This window comes from Caloenas nicobarica, chromosome 2 (genome assembly GCF_036013445.1).
Source record: "Caloenas nicobarica isolate bCalNic1 chromosome 2, bCalNic1.hap1, whole genome shotgun sequence".
Lineage (NCBI taxonomy): Eukaryota > Metazoa > Chordata > Aves > Columbiformes > Columbidae > Caloenas > Caloenas nicobarica.
In genome coordinates, this window is record NC_088246.1 from 16,625,409 (window position 1) to 16,642,938 (window position 17,530).

The 17,530-nt window shown below is 38.7% G+C and overlaps 1 protein-coding gene across 6 annotated transcripts in view; it reads left to right on the forward strand.

Annotated features, from left to right (window-relative positions):
• The window catches only part of ZNF438 (zinc finger protein 438), a 54,764-nt gene extending 39,813 nt beyond the window's left edge, over positions 1–14,951 (forward strand). For 2 of the 6 annotated variants that reach the window (XM_065630041.1, XM_065630040.1), the window contains exons 5-8: positions 1–58; positions 3,307–3,418; positions 8,783–10,631; positions 12,263–14,951. In XM_065630041.1, coding sequence (XP_065486113.1) covers positions 3,322–3,418; positions 8,783–10,631; positions 12,263–12,875 — 2,559 coding nt within the window. In that variant the 5' untranslated portion in view covers positions 1–58; positions 3,307–3,321 and the 3' untranslated portion in view covers positions 12,876–14,951. The remainder of the gene's footprint in view (positions 59–3,306; positions 3,419–8,782; positions 10,632–12,262) is intronic. The other 4 variants (XM_065630045.1, XM_065630044.1, XM_065630042.1 and 1 more) reach the window with 3 other exon arrangements.
• Positions 14,952–17,530: the final 2,579 nt, after the last annotated feature.

Sequence of the window (17,530 nt, forward strand, 5' to 3'; positions counted from 1 at the left end):
GAAATACTTCCAAGACTTTCCTCCTTTATACAGTAGAACAGAAACGTCTTTTTTCATAGTAAGTTAAGCCTGGCATTGCTCACATTTTATATAAGATGTTGCTTTTGAATATTGTTTTACCCACGTGTGGCTAATACATTTGATATTACAATTCAAAAGGTTACCTCAAAGCTGTTGGCCTCTTGTTATTCCCTATAGAAGTAGGATTTCATACATATTTTAAAAGTTACTTGTGTTGGGGCAGTACAGAGATACATACAACCTAAGTCTATGAGAAATCCAAAATGATGTCTTAAAATACAGAGTGTTTCAAACAGATGGACCCAATTTGAAATCACTATTGCTTTGAAATTGGGTCCATCTTTTTGAAACACCCTGTATTGTTGTTGCTAATGCTGATAATACAGTATCTAGATGCATTGATTTCTTGATGCGTTAGCTTCTGTTTAGTAGATCTGCTTTTGCATGGGCATTGTTTTGTTACATTTTTGTCTGAGGACAGAAATACTGGAGTCAAAATGCTGGTGAAATTGTATTGGCAGAAAGAGGTCTTAATTGCAGAAAGAAACCTTAAATAGAATCATAGAATTGTAGAATGGTTTGGGTTGGAAGGGACCTTCGAAGGTCATCTAGTCCAACCCTCCAGCCATGTGCAGGGACACCTTCCACTAGACCATGTTGTTCAGAGCGCCGTCCAGCCTGGCCTTGAACGCTTCCAGGGATGGGGCATCCACAGCTTCTCCGGGCAACCTGGGCCAGTGTTTCACCAGCCTCATTGTAAAAGATTTCTTCCTCATGTCTAGCCTGAATCTCCCCTCTTTTAGTTCAAAACCATCACCCCTTGTTCTATTGCTACAGGCCCTGCTAAAAAGTCTGTCCCCATCTTTCTTGTAGACCTCTTTTAGGTGTTGAAAGGCCGCAATAAGGTCTCCCTGGAGCCTTCTCTTCTCCAGGCTGAACAACCCCAACTCTCTCAGCCTGTCCTCATAGGAGAGGTGCTCTGATCATCTTGGTGGCCTCCTCTGGCCCCTCTCCAGCAGGTCCATGTCTTTCCTGTGCTGAGGGCTCCAGAGCTGGATGTTGTGGGGTCTATGTCAAAGGTCTTACGGACGTCCAGATATATGACAGCATGATAATGAAGCCACTGCTATGTATACTCTTGAACAACAAGAGGGAAGTGATTCTGGAAGTTGAGAAAGTGGAGTTACCTAACAGTGGAGATTATTAATTTTTTTCTCCTTCTTCTTTTTTTTTTTTTTTTTTTTTTTTTTTTTTGCATAAGTTATGTTAGATACTAATTTCCTGAAAAGCAGATTGTGTTAACTTTGGCATATATCAGTATATGGTTGATAGTGCAATAAGGATGTTTCTGGAATAAAAAAGACTGAATTAGAAAGGAAACTGAAGAACTTATCTAAATATGAACTATGTACCCATGATCTTGGACTACTGTATGACTTATCTATCCAAAATGACTGTTTATGCCAAAAATAGTTTTAACTTATTCCCACACTGAAAAATGTCACTAGAAATTTTAAGGTCGAATGTCTGCTTTAATGGAGTCCAGTTAATGTCAAAACCCCATTTTTATTGTGTAACTTCGTTGTTGTAATGCTCTGTTCTGCCAAGAAGAGTCTTTTGGAGACTATTTAAGGAATCCAGGAACTATCTCACTGCTCAAAGAATTTCTTGAAATGCACTATAATCCTAATCCCTTAAAATAATAAAATTGCACAGACTTTAAAGCAAATAAGACCTTTCTAAAAGATAAAATGCTTAGTGCACAACTAGCAAATCACATTGATGCTCAAATCAGAATTATTTATAGCTTTAAAGAGGTCTACTATTCCCTTTTAGGATTTTAACAAACTGTTTTGATCTTGTTCCTCGTGTGGTATACCGGAACACGTTTTCTAAGCGTATTTGTACATTTTGTATCTTAGTGTTTGTGTGAATGATGTACTGTGATTTTCCAATCTTACATTGGAATCTTTTGTTTTGTTTATTTTTTAATCTGTTTGAAATTGCACAAAAGTACTTCTATGTAGACAATTTTATTACTCTCAAAAAAAATCAAGTACTAAAAAGGTTAGAAATGCACAGTATGACCTTATCCCTGTGGCTTAAATGCTGCTTCTTTCAAGATCACATATTTGTTACCCGCCCTAGGTCTGCATTTAATTCCAGTGTCCCACCCTGACTCTTGGCTGATGCACTTTCCAAGTCTCAGTTTCTAGTTCTCTTGCCCTTTTCCTATTTGCCCCGTGTATATCCCAGTTTCTCTTCCACTCTGTCCCCTTAGCAGTTAAAAGATAAGGAGAGGCTGGTTCCTTGTTCCAACTTGGGTGTTTGGACCCAAACCTATATAGTTTTAGGAAAAACCCAGCCCAGCCTGAAGTAGAAGCATGTTAAATAGAATGTATTAATAATAGCTGGAAAAATTAGCTGCTCAAAGTATCTGTTGAACACATGCCAAGAGCTCACAACTTTGACAACTTTGGGCAGCTTTTCACAGACAAAAGAGGCACTGCTGTGTCAAATATCAAGGTCTTAGTCTAATGCACAGATGTGTTACTACATTCTTCTTTTTTTTTTTTTATGCAGACATATGTGGGGATGGCTGGCTTTTTCTGTTGAAATTAATTTTAAAAAATTATCTGAGGCAAATACCCAGAACAGAACATTTGACCTGAGCAGTTGTTATTAGGCAAAGATAGAAACAGCTGCAAATTAATTCCTGTAATGTATAGAGTTGGGCACTCCAGACGTGTAGGCTTTATTACCAGCCTTCATATCAGTGTGTGGCAAAGCTAGTTTTGAACATAGAAGGCCAGATTCTATTTTCTAGAATACCTGCAGTTCCATTGATTTGCGTGGGATTAGGGAAGGTGTAAATCAGCACAGAATGCAGCCCCTGTATTTAAAAGCCCCACTAAAGCTACTGAACCTTCATTTCTCTGAGCTTTTTGTTTTGGTGCTGTTGACTGTCTGCCCTGACACTGAAGCTGAAGCATCCCATCTGTGTACCACATTAACCAGCTTTACTCAATTATTAAGCTATCACTTTGCATTGGGCATGTAATATATTAGATTTTAAAACATTTTTTTGAGCAGAGAAAAATGGCAAAGAACAAGAAGCAGTAGCTTTCTTAATGCATTAACTGAAAGTTAATGTTGTATATTGTCATTTTACATTGTCTTTTTCTGGTTTTTGTTGGTTTGGGGTTTGTTGGTTTTGGTTTGGGTTTTTTTTGTCTTCTTTTTTGTCCTGAGATCTATTTATAACTGACTGAAGCGCTTTTGCAGGTGGTGTTTTTTTGCATGCTAATCCTGCAGAGAAACATTGTGTCCAACAAAGTATGCTGGGTCAGCAAAAACAAGAAACTTGTGCTGGAAAGACAATATCCACAGGTATTTAGTGAGTATGGAGATTTGGCAAAATGAATTATTAACTGTCATTGACAGAAATGAATCTGGTTTTGTCTGTTAGAAAGTTGCGCATTTTTTTCTTTCCCATAGAACAGATACTCTTCCTTTCAAAGTCAGCAGAAGACTCAGCAAAGTAAACATGCATTTAATAAAATATTTCATTAATCTCTTCCATCTGTATTCTGCCTTTCCCTTCAAAACAAGATGATCCTTTTTTTTTCTGTTATTTTCTGTCACTTGTCCAGTCATACACAAATTAAATACACACCTACACAAGTGAGGTGGTCCTACAAAGATTATTTGAAAACTTAACACTATTACGTAGTGGTTTCTGGCATTCTGGTTGTTTGTTTTAATGTTCAAAATAGACCAGATCAGTGGGGAAAATTAAATTTCTTCGGATGCTTTCTACAGTGTCTGAGTTCGCCAATGTTACGTGCTTATGTAGAGAACAAACTGAAGGAGGTACAAAAATAAGGCAGAACAGACTACAGCAGGCTAGACTTGAAAGACTCAGGAAGGAAGGGGAACCATAAATGAAAAACAGCCCTGTGAAAGACTCTCTTTCCTCTAGAGGACTTCCCAGCATGGCTATATCAGAGACTTGGATGCATCATTGATTTTGTATTGGTGTATCACTGTCACAGAATGACAGAATGGTTGGTGTTGGAAGGGACCTCTGGAGATCATCGAGTCCAACCCACCTGCTAAAGCAGGTTCACCCAGAGCAGGTTTAGGTGGAACCTCCTGTGTTTCAGTCTATGTCCATTGCCCCTTATCCTGTTGTCAGGCACCACTGAAAGGGATCTGGTCCCATCCTCTTGACATCTACCCTTCAGATATTTATAAGCATTGATAAGATCCCCCTCAGCCTTCTCCAGGCTGAACAGACCCAGCTCTCTCAGTCTCTCCTCACAGGAAAGATGCTTCAGTCCCCCGATCATCTTCGTAGCCCGCCACTGGTCTCCCACCAGTATTTCCTTGCCCTTTTTAAACTGGGGAGCCCAGAACTGGACACAGTACTGCAGATGCGGCCTCACCAGGGCAGAGTAGAGGGGGAGGAGAACCTCCCTTGACCTGCTGATCACACTCCTCCTAATGCACCCCAGGTACCATTGGCCTTGGCTGCAGCGGCACATTGCTGACTTGTGGTTAATTTGGTGTCCACCAGGACTCCCAGGTCCTTGTCCACAGAGCTGCTTTCCTGCAGATCAGCCCTAAACCTGCATTGGTGCCTGAGGTTATTCCTCCCCACATGCAGGACTCTACACTTGCCCTTGTTGGACTTCATTAGGTTCCTCTTCACCCAACTCTCCAGCCTGTCCATGTCTCGCTGAATGGCAGCACAGCCCTCTGGTGTATCCAGTCCTAGTTTGGTGTATCTAGTATCTGGTGTCCCATCCTAGACAATTTTAACGTTATTTAGAAGAGATGAAAGCTTATGACATCCTGCAAGTTTCTGAGTGATTTGATACTTGCAGCTACTAGCATCGTAACCATTAATCTTTTAACAGAGACTTTCAAAGTAAATGGATTAAGTTGCATTTGATTTAACCTTGTGCTTAATTATTTAAGATTCTACCTGTTGCCCCAACTCCATGCCTATTTGAAAGGCTGAGAACGCAGCAGTTAAAAATTAGCTTCGTGTCATTCATATATTAAATCTAATGTTTTCATTCATTTCTTTTATTCTTAATGAAAATTTTGAAGAAAGTATAAAAGTTTTTGCCTTTTAGTGAAGGACCTGTAGACTGACTCGTAGAAAAAAATGATGTATGAAACCAAGGGCCATTCTCAAAAATGCCACTGCAGAGCCTCCCTTAACTGAAAATTCCCCTTTTTAGATGCAGGACTTCATGGGTTTGCATAGCCATGAAGCCTTTTCCTCGGGCCACAACTGACAAGTCAAAATGAGTCCTTTCAATAAGAGACAGAAATAATTCAGAAGATGTGAAATAGATGTGGAATGTCCCTGAAAGATGCATTTAAGTTTCCAAGTGGCCTTCTGGTAGCCAGACCATACTGAATTCCTTCAGTGTCAGGGTGGTGAAGACATGAATTACTGTAGTGGTCTCTGTGTGCAAAGGAAATTGTTGAAACTTTTTACCAAGTATAAATGGAAAAGGTAGTTTTGCTCACTGATGATACTTGCACACTCTGACTGGGCTTAGTTGGACCTCTCGTCTGTGAATTGACTGGTTGGTTTTTCCTGATGCTGAATGCTCTTCCACCAGTTCTTCCAATTAGCTTTCCTTGTCCACAAGCAGAATCTTAACGGTGTCTGAAGGACCGTGAGATAGCTCGTCAGCATCTAGCCCAGCTCCAGATGTAGGCATGGGGTAAGCTGCATAGCTACAGCAGCTGTGTTGGATGAGAGGGAACGCCAGAGCTGGGTAACCTTTGCCTGCCAGAGGCACTGCAGTGAGCATTTCTGCACTAAACGGTCTAATGTAAACTTGAGAGAAAAAAGAAAAAATAATTGTATTGAAGGCTGATACCAAACTTAGCTTGCCTGGAAGACGTATTTACGATAAAATGATGCTGGTTGAAAAAAGAGCATTTGTTTAAAAATCCCTTCACAAGTAGTTATATCAATGCTTAGTATTGTGTTAACTGCATAAGAAGAATATTGATCTAAACATATCTTGTTTCAAAGAGCATTTTGTGGTTGATATTCATGAAAGTCTTGGCTTCTGGAATGATACTTTCTTGTAGAATGCTGAGAAAATATGTTGAGGCAAGTCACTGGACTTGAGAAGCATATGCTTCTTTTTAAAGCTAGTGTCATGCATTATTTCTACAAATATTTTTCCTGACCTCCAATTAACATCTCTTTTGTGATGCTTTGGCTGCACTTTTGTAGAGGTGGCATGTCCACAGCAAAGCTTCCATCTCACAGCATTTGGTGCTATTGGTTGGGAGCGGGTGCCTTATAACTTGGAGTGTAAAGCAGCGCAGGCAGGAATCTGCTGAAGTGCTGACATTCCAAAAAAAGTTTTGCAAATTGGTGAATGAGATTTTGAAATAAAAAGGGAGAGGTACAAACCAAACGTGAGAGAGAATGGAAACTACTTCATGTGAAATATTGTGGCAAGCTGAATAAAGGCTGATTTGGAAAAACTCTTTAATGTCAGTGTAAGACAAGCATAATCTGGAAAAATAAGAGGAGACTCTGTCCCCTAAAAGAAAAATATACTTGTTCTGTCATCTACTGTATACAAGCTGTACAATTTGAACTGTGACTAGCATTGAAGTTTAGGGCTAGTTTGGTTAATGATTCCAATACTTTACATCATTTTGTTGTAGTTCTCAGAAGCTCTTAAAGTGTTTCCTCAAAAGCAGGAACAAGACAATATCTTGCAGGAAACAAAAAGTAACCTGGGTATTATTAGTAATCTTAACAGTTGGAAAGATAAAGGTTTCTATATATTTAGTGATTGTAGACTGGCAGAAACTGAAGTTCTTAGTGAGAAGTAGTACACACTCCTAGCTTTTGGAGAATAAAAAGGGCTGTAGGGAAACAAAACTTTAGATTTATGTTTCTGCTTTTTCCAGGTTGCACAGAGTCTGTAGGCCTGAACTTATCCCTGTGCATAGAGATCTCTCTTTATATTTGTGCAGGATTTCCATATGTGCAGTAGTCCAGTCTGCACAGAATATCTAGAAATTCTGGACTTCTCTAAAGACATTGAGGAGAAAGGAAGTTATAGTGGTGCCCAGTTGTTTCACTGAATTGATGGATCAAGAAGGTGCATAATAGATTCAGGGTTCGATGCTGTAGATGGCAATAAAAGGATCAAAGGTTTATGCCCCTGCGTAGTTATTACTCTATGAACCTGCTGCAGGTGAAAGAGTTTGGAGAAGCATCAGACCTGCTATGTGTGAACTGTACAGTTTATATGCGCTTGCTCAGTGCATCTAGCGTGTCCTGAAGGCACTGGATTTGCTGCACGTGTGCATGCCATGAGTATGCACGTATAGCTGCCCAGGAGCTCTGGTCATAGAATACGATGGCTCTGTAACCTACAGTGCATGTTGCAAAATGTGTGACGTCTGAGAAGAACATCCAGGTTTAAGATACTGGAGTTTCCAGCATTGATAGTAATTCACAGTTACCTCTTTAAGTCCATAACCATGTATAAATGCGTTTGTAACACAAAGCTTCACAATTGTAAGGAATGGAAACTTCCCTATGGAATTACCTTATTGCAATATTTCAGGGTCCCAGCATTTGCTTTTACATATTCTGTTCAACTGTGATTCCTCTCTCAAAGTGAATTTTTCTTACATTGCTGCCTTCCCAAATTGCCTTTCTGCGTGGGATCTTTGTAGTTGCATTTTCAGTGGTTGAAATTGTTGGGAATTATTTTTTTTTTCAGGAAATCTATCCCAGTTTTTGAGAACTGGAAGCATCAGTAGTTGAATTTGTTGAGTGGCTAATGAGGCTGTTCTATGAAACGGTAGTGGTACAATTTACTGTATATTTAATCCTTTTTTCTGGAGTCTCTGAGATGTCAGCATATATCTCTGCTGCTCAATGCAGCTTATATCTTACACATTTTACCTTTTTCCTTTTATTTGATTTACTTAATTATCCTCACATTCTCCTTTACTAAAAATATTTACACCATTTACTGACACAAGTAGAAACAGGAATGACCTATGATATAACCTTGGTAAATTCCATCTTTCAAAAAAAAATCTAAATAACTCACTGCAGTAGTTCTATTATACATTAAAGGCACATAAGCAATGTGTGTGATTGAACACTTAAAAATGGTACATATTTTCTTAAGTCCTCTTCACTTTTATTACAGATATGTATGTTTTATAGCAGTATTTTTTTAAAGATTTCATTAGGTTGTATCTGATAAAATCTGCAAGTTCTAAATGTTAAAAAAACTCTGAAAGATAGCATGACTCAGAGCAGGTGCTCAGGAAAGTTCTGCATCATGGAGTTTAAATCCTGTCCCTGTTAGTTCTCCCAGATGAATATTGTCAGCCCGCTAGTGCAGCTTTTCCAGGGCAAAAGAGGCTTATAAGTGTATATGTTCTGAAATGCCATGTAGTTCCTAACCTAGAATGAAACAGACATTTAAGATTAGATTAAGAGAGCTTTTTTTTTGCATATCTATATTCAAGCACATTGCTTCAGGGAGTATTTTTGTTTTAACCATGAAACTTTTGTAATTCTAAACTTAATTTAGCGGTCATTTAAATACATAAATGTTTTTAATAAGTTTGTGTGTAATAGTATCCTTTGTAAGCAGTTTTATTTTTGATACAGTTTTTTTTTTAAAAAAAGAAATACTACATGTTATGTTACATTTTTTTTTTTATGTTATTCTTACAGATAAACACAAGTCCCCTTCAGATATAATACGAAGTTTTCAGAAGAAAAGTCAGTTCAGGACCATTGCTCCAAAAATGGTACCAAAAATTTTAACTTCTGGAGTCGTTTCTTGTCTTCAGTCTTCTTTGCCTGAGCGAAATACACCAATTTCAGCTGCAGGTTCTAAACCGCTGGTGGTACCAACTCAAAACTACGCTGTCATGCAGGTGGCTGGTCACGAGGGGACTTTTTCTCTGTTGGCTTTGCCGTATGTTGCCCCTGCCCTAACGCAGCAGGTCCAGCAGTCAAACATGGCCCTTTCTGAAAACCTAAAGCTGCCTATCCCTAGGTACCAACCTCTAAGAAACAAATTGCTGAGTGACAAAAAAACAGTGCAAGTCTCTGTTTTGGGTGCATATAACAAGAATCCTACCAAAGCATCAATCCCATCACAGGCTTCCCCTGGGACTACCTTAACTGAAGACTGTCCTGAAACTCATTCTAGTTCAGATATAACAGAGCAAGTGATGCAAACGGGCTGTGACTCACCTGAAATTACAGTTGCCACATTGGTAAATAGAAGCAATTGTGTGGAATCTGGATCTCCTTTGGTGAACAAATCTGAAATTGTTAACGGCAATGTTTCTGGACCATCTGTAGTTAAAGACTCTTTATCCAAACTGGCAAGTACAATTAATCCCATGAAACTAAGTCTATGCTCTGTGAAGACAGCATCTGAAACCACAAGAGGGTCATTCATAAAGTCTGAGAAGCTAAAAGAGAAGCCCAAAAATTCTGCAAATTCTGTTGCTGTCCTGTCACCAGCAGTTTTTGGCAGTACAATACAAATGACTTCATCAGCACCGAAAGGAAAACTTCCTATTTTGCCTTACTCAAGGATGAAAAATTCAGTGTTCTGTAAATCTAAGCAGAATACTAATGCTACGGATGTATCTGGTCCTTCACTAAAATCTGAATGTGAAAAGGTACCAGCTTTGGTGAAAACCTTGCATGTTCCTACTAAAGCATCTGATAAGCGATTAGCTGTCCCCAGACAAACCACTCGAGAAAATACCTTCTCTCCATCCAATAAAGTGGATGTCAACAGTCTTAAAAAATTGAACGGTGCAGCCTCTAAAAGAAGAGCCAGGAAGAGAAGAGCCCCAGATGATTTATTGGCTTTTCAGACCAAGCGAAGAAGATGCATCATTAATAAGTTTAGAGAAGGAAGAGAGAGGGCGAAAGTTGATCTTCAGCCACCTGAAGACAAAAAAGCAGACGCTGTGAAAAAATACCGTAGTATTAGACCAAAACCAGTGGTAGTTGTGCAGGCTTTTGCACCACTGACTGCTGCAGCAATAGTTGAGACACCGTCTCCTGACCATTTACACACAGATAGGTTTTTAAATAGTGCACTTCCCAACAAATATTTAAATTACAAGCAAAGTGATGCTACATCAGCTAAATCAAATGATTTAAGTAGAAGTACATGTTTAACTGTACCTAAGCCATTGCATAAATGTCATGTTTGTAACCACATTTTCCAGTTTAAGCACCATCTTCGGGACCATATGAATACACACACAAACAAACGACCTTACAGCTGTCGGATTTGCCGGAAAGCCTATATACATTCTGGCAGCCTGAGCACACACATGAAGCTTCATCACAATGAAGGCAAACCCAAAAAGCTTGTGTGCTGTGAATTCTGTGCTAAGATTTTTGGCCATGCGAAAGTGTACTTTGGCCACCTAAGGGAGGTGCACAGGGTCGTTATCAGCACAGAGCCCTCCCCAAGCGACCAACAGCTGCAAAGGGCTTCAAAGAAGCGAGACATGAGTATAAAAGGGGCAGAAGAAGCAACAGAGAGGTGAGTGTTTTCACTAATCAAACGCTAATGAAAATGGGACTCCAGATTGTCAGTGGAAGTCATAAACATCACCATTATGAAAATTGTTGCTTCCCCCTCCCCCCTGAGTGAGAGTCCTAATGGTTTAAATATTTTCTTATGGAATCTAGTCAATCCGTTAGACCATCTGGTATCTTTTAACTGATTTATCAAATATAATTTATTATTGACACTTCAATATCCAAAGTAATTTTGCATCCATTCTAGTAATACCCAGTATACTGCCAGCAGGGCTATTTTGATGAGTTGATTTCTCACAGCTAACACTTTTTCTGTTATCTGTGATGTCTTCTGTGTTCTACCCATTTTGGGTTTTTTCTGTGTTCTACCCATTTTGGGTTTTACCCAAAAGAGAAGAGAACCAACTGCAATAAGTGCAAAGCAACTCATATTTCAGTATTAGCTTGTAGTTTATTTGCCCTATTAAATATAATTATCCCGTTTCCTTCTCTGGAGTGCTGTGAACTAATCCATCTTGTGTGTTGATTACTGCTGCTCTTGCGATCACTTGGCTAAGGAGAAAAGTTAACATTTAGCTTATTAAGAGGGATAGAACATTCTTTTATCTCTGCATTACGATTTTGAGGTGAAATTTCTTGACAGAGTATAATTGTTGGCTTTTTTGTTTGTTCCACTGTGCATTTACTTCTTTTAAAGCACGTTTTAATAAGCTCAGGGCTTTAACCTGGTGCATCGCTATGACACTACAGATCAATTTTACACGTTTTGCTTTGCACAGCTCCACTCTCTGGCACATCAGTTAGAATTTTTCAAGGTATTGAACCTAAGAAACACCAGTGCCTTTCTTTCAGCCGTACCAGCCTTCACACAATGAATCATTTAGTTTATCTGTTTTGTTATCACCATATGTCTAATGTGTATAAATATACAATTTTACGTGGTCCTTTTCATAGACGTTGTGAGAAGGTTTCTGTGATCTTCTTTTGATTGGCTTAACTTGAACTAGGGATTTTCTAGCTCTGTGTGTCTCTGCATCCTTTATTCTGCAGAGCCACCATAAATCAATGAGAGGGGCTGTCCAAGTGTAAATTTTGTATTTAAACTTTTAAAAACTGTGTTACAAACTTTTAGGAAAAAAGAGGAACTTTGATGTTTCATTGTTTCCATCTTGGAGTGGGAGATGGAACATGTGGTTTTGCCTTAAACTGACCTTAGATCACCCAGTGTAAACAAGTTAGTTTCTACACTACATGTAATATTCATTTTCACTTTTCTAGCACAGAGCTAGAAGTATTTGGGTTGCCCTTGTGAAGTCAGGAGCTTAAAAAAACGCCGTTAACCTTTTATTGAACAGTTACTATTGTCAAAAGATTATTTCTACCAAAGCTAATTTTGGAGATAATTCTTAAACCCAGCAGTGCTGAATACCATTTGGTTTTAGTTGTTTCCTAACCAGCCTTATTAGGCTTTTTTTCTGTTCCTAATGAATTAGATATTGTAGCAACAGTGCCTGTTTTTAATTAAAAGAATGTTTCATGAATGTCATCTCTTCTTGGAAGTTATAAGGACAGAAACTGCCATCTCTATGCATGGCTGATACTGAAATAGTTCATATTTCCTTTTTTTAACAGGGGAAATAAGTGTAATTTTGAGGACCTGTTCCATAACCCAGGAGAAGTGAAATTACAGATCAAATGTAGTCGATGCCAGTTTATTGTACACTCTTTTGGTGAAATGAAGTTTCACTTACTATGCTCTCATGGAGAAGAGATCCAGGGAAGAGTAAAGGACGGAGTTTTGCACGGAAATAGAGGAGCTAAAGGGGAGCTGATCAAACATGCAACCCACTTCTGGAAACAGCACAACGAGAGAAGACATCTAGCAAAAAGCAGTGCCCATGAGGAGGAGGTTTACGCTTCTCCAAAGCTGAAAAGACAGATGCACTTTCACCAGCAGAATGATGTTGATATGGTATCTAAAAGTGAACTGACTCAATCAGGGAGTGGTGAAGCAGCCAAGGAGGTGCAAAATGTAGGTTTTGATACATCAAACAAAAAAATAGAAGTTTGGTCTAAAGTGGGCTATAACTGCATTTTATGCAAACAGTTATTTGGAAGAAAAGAAGATCTTTGTAATCATTGGCAGAGTCATCATAACTGTGAAGACCCTTCCACTTTATGGGCGGTTTTTAGCTTGTTATCAAAACAAGGAATTATTGAACTTTCTGATAATGGTGAATGTTGAAGCTCAATTCTACAGTGCTATGAAAAACATCAGCTACCTTACCAAATTGTTTATGGGGTTTTTTTCTGTGTTGCTAAACTAACTCAAGAGATTTATCACTTCAGAGGTTTGCTTGGTGGGCTTGTTGGTTGGTTGGTTGGCTTTTTTGGTTTGTTTCTTTGTTTTAAAGTTATGCTAACCTTTATTTTGTTAAGCAGAAAATGTATTTCTCCAGTATCATTCCAGATGGGTACATGCAAGCCAATTATGAAATACTGTGCTTAAAATTCATGCTTAAGGAACTAAGCAGCAGCAAATGCTCAATACTGTTGGTTAACATCAAGGAAAAAATTCTCAAGTTAAATTATGCTATACACACAGAAATAAATCAGTTTATACGAAGTAGTCTCAATCTTGAATGAAATGACAAACCAGACTGAAAGTGTGGTTTCAGTCCCAACTGTGCTTCCAGATCTTATGATAAATATATATTTCCGTGCAGTTCTCTGAATCATCTGAATGTACATACATGCAGCCAGCATTCAGGAGCTTTATAACCTATAATTTAAGAGCTTTTAATTCTTGTTTTCTTGATTTCACTGTCTTCAACCATATTCATTACTTGCAGATTCGTTATTGGCAGGGCTTTTAGGTCTTATATTCTGCCGTAGTAACGGCAAAGATCTTTGTATTTTTAAAGAGAAAAATCTACATGTATTTTTTTGCCTGTAGCTCTTTGAGTTGAAGATGAGTTAGTTGCTACCCATGAAGATGGAACCCTCAAAGCTTGACTGCTTTATGAAAAAAAAAATCTGGTTTGTTTTAAAAACAGTAATCTGAGTTGGTGACTCCTGGGAAGTTTGGCATTCTGCAATGGACTGCACATTTCACAGTGAACTTTGAGCGTATTCCGTGTACCTCCTGCAACAGCAGCACCCTTAGCACGCTGCCTTCAGCACTCTTGCTGTACGGCTCTTGTACCTCTGCCCTTGGCCCAGTCGGTGGCTTCAAAGCTGTCTCCACAGTACTGCTCTCTCTGTTTCTTCTCGTGGTCAAACTGTAATTGAGGGATTGCAATGATGAAGGAGTCGTTCCTAAAATGTCCTGGGTGGCTTCTCCCTGTTTTGCAAAAATTGTGATGAGAACATGGGAAGAGACCTAAAAATGTTGGCTTTTCTGAGTGGGATTCCAGAGGATGTTGCAATATTTTGTGAGTTTGGTTTATTTTTAAACAGTAAAGACAGTTTTGATGAGCTAATAGTTTTGAATGTAATTTCTTGTTGTGTGGTGCTTTGCCCTGGAGTTGAACTATAAGACTGGATCCAAAAAAAGTAAAAGCAAAATGCTCATAGAACTGCACAGGTGCCTGGTAAGGTGGAAGTATCCCTGTAGATTTTCAAAGCTTCCTTCCTGCTATCTGTTACTATAAATACATATTTGTGGTTGTTTCTTTGCTTTCGTGTATTAGTTTTGTGTGCGGAGCTACTTAAAGAATACTGCTTGTTCTTACTGTTGAGTATTGCACACCTGTCTTTTAATGCGTATGATATAGTCATATTTATTTTCATTGGGCATATGGAAGAGAATGGCGTAATTTGGAAAGGAATAGCTAATTTTAAAGTCAGTGTTCCAGATCAAACTGAGACTATATTTAACTTCGTAGAGTGTGTTTGCATTTAGAAGCATTTTTCCGCCCATCGTAATCCTTTAACTTTCAAAATCAAACAGCTTTGTGTTTCCTCTGAAACAGAAATATGAGAACAACCCCTCCTTCACATAGTTATAACATATCAAAAGGAAGTTCATTCCCAGCATAAAGCATGCATTTTAAGAGTTGGGGAAAAAAAAAATCGTTGAAAAGGTTCTATCATGTTCATTATTTAGAACAGTCGTTAAATCACCTTCCTTGCAGTATCACCCATTCCTTGGCATAGCGTAACATGAGCTGAAATGAATGCAGCTCAGACTCGGAGTCCCTCCTGTTCAGGAACAGCACCAATGATGGCAGAGTTGTCCTTCAAAACTATTTTCAAGAAGTATTTGTTAAAAATGGTGGTGCACCAGAGCCAGTGATGCAGATGAGGTTTTTGGTGGTGGTTTTCTGGCAAGAAGTGTCACCTTTAATTTTGTGTGAAAGCGGCGCGAGTTGCCATGATGATGGGAGGAGGGAGGTTTGGGACGAAGGAGGGGGTTGCATTTTTTTAAACGGCAATTTTCCTGTACAGTCTTTTCTTCATATTTCTGTGCTTCTCTCCCTTTCTTTAGTCCAGGTGAAATGGATAAAAGGGTCTCAGCTTTCAGCAATTTCAAGTCTGAAAACATGTTTTAAAGTATGGTTCTAAGCCATTTCTCGGTGTCCTTGTAAATGTTTAAAATTAGAAGCCTTTTTTTTTTTTTTCTGAGCCTGAAAGCATTCTTATGTTTCAGGCTGTTACGATTATGATAGATTATGAAAGGTTGGGATTTCTGAAAATAGCTTTGCATTAAATACAGATGTGTCCTTTGTTTAAAATGTGTTTGTTTGGCATTTTTGTTCATTTTGATAACATTTGGAGGTATGAAGTGAGCCTTATTCACAGCAATATTAAATAACGCATGTTTGCTGTTCAGTGGAAGGGTTGCTACGAATACAGTTTGCTGTTTACCTTGAAGCTGGACAAGTTAACATCTGGTTTTGCCCATAAATTATATTTTCAAGTTGTTAAAACGAATGTTATTGTTTTTGTAGCTGCAGTTTTGTTCCCCTCTGATTTTTCATTAAATCTCTGTTTCAGCTTCACTGTTCAACTTTAAAGCTGTTCCTCACATGGAAAGTTGTTCCTTCATCATCACACCATAAATAATCAAAGCTGGACGAGTTCCATCGCTTCTCTGGCTTGCAGAGCATTGCCCTGCTCCAGCTGCAGAGCTACAGTTTCCTATGGCTAACTTGACATAGCTGCTGGCAATAAATGTTTTACTTCATTTCTTTATTAGAATTTAGATCTCTGCCGTTTAGCTCCGTCAGAGTTTCTGTCATACCTCATTAGGTACGTATTTTATCTACTATTCACTGAGCTCTTTAGAGAAAGTGTCATAAGAAGGATGAACAGGTATTTAGGAGAGCAGATTTCAACCCTAACTTTGTGCAGATGATGCTGACGTTTGAGAATCACCAGCTTATCTAGGCTCAGCCATGTAGTATATTATATTTCTACAACACATCCACCTACATGCGCATCTATTTTGGAAAGAAATGTATACTTCAGATTCAGCTGTCAGTTATTATCAAACCTGTACAATGTAGGTTGGCGATTATTATGCATAAAGATTAAAATGCTATTAACCGTAGTAGGTTTACTTGTCAAATTCCTTATAGCTCTGAAAAAGGAAAATCTCTGCGTGCTTAGTATGACACAGAAAAAGTTGAGTCTCATGAAGAAAATTCTGATGGCTTAAAAAGGTTGTCCTCATTTCAGTGTGTGCTTTTGTAGCTGATCTGTCACACTAGGATTTTCTCCACGTTTTGTTAAATTGCCGTAATTTTTTTGGGTAGGAATACTGAAGAAGACCTTAGCCTGCAAGCAAGTTTCAGGAAAAAATGTGTTTCCTTCCTTTCTCTGTGCAGGCAGACATGTCTGTGGGATCAAATTAGCCTTGATGGCCTTACATAGCCATGCACAGTTGGGGCAACATGCAAGAGGCTTCGGTGTATGACTTCATGTGGCTGACCATTCTGCGGTTCCAAAGTAGAAACTGCAAATTTGAGTGTAAAAAGAAGTTGCTTTTCAGACTTGAGCGAATTTCTAATACCTTATTGAAAAACCTTTAAGAAATCCTAAGAAATAACAATAGCATACTTCTCTGCTTGTGCTTTGTTTAACGATTTTATTGATGTAGTAGTACCAGGAGTGTTCTAAAATATGATAGGTCTGGTGCTGTCGAGTACAAAGGAAGCTTTCTCCCTTCCACTTTTTTTCACATTTTATTGACTTCTCCATGTAAGCATTAGAAATGATGGGATGAATTGTGATTTCTGCTGCTGACAAATCTCAGAAATATTATTCCGAAGTTATTTTGCAGGAATTTTCAATTTAATCTAGAATAACAGATTAAATCAGTGAAATGAGATGAAAGAGACACATAAGCAAACTGTCGTGTATGTGGACTCCTCTGCACAATTACACTGCTGTAGATGAAATTTATCAGTAAAAGATCTTCTACTGGTAAGTACAAACAGTTTGTTCTGTCCAGAGTTATTTAGAATGGCCAAGGGATGTAAGAATTAAAAAAATATCTATACCTTCTCTTTGACTTGAATTTTGTTAAATGTTTCTACTGTTGTGCCACTCCAGATCGTGGTCCAAGGCACATAGATACTTGGACACTCTCTTGGGAATTTACAGCATAATTCAGTGGGGGAAAAGGGAAGAAATATGTGAAGGAAGTAGCGATGATGAAGGTTGGTGCAATGTACTGAATATAAGGTCTGTATACGTGCAGGTGTCCTGTAGCCTTAGTCTGAACTTCTCCCTTTACCTGTTCCATGGTTCCAGAGGCTGCTCCCATTTGAGGTCCGTCAGTCTGGAGCATCCTTGGCTTCCGTGGACACGAGCTCTTCCAAATGGCACAACTGACCTTGTGAATGTCCTTCTTGTGGTATCACAGTCGAACACTTGTAGATAGGTGAGCCACAT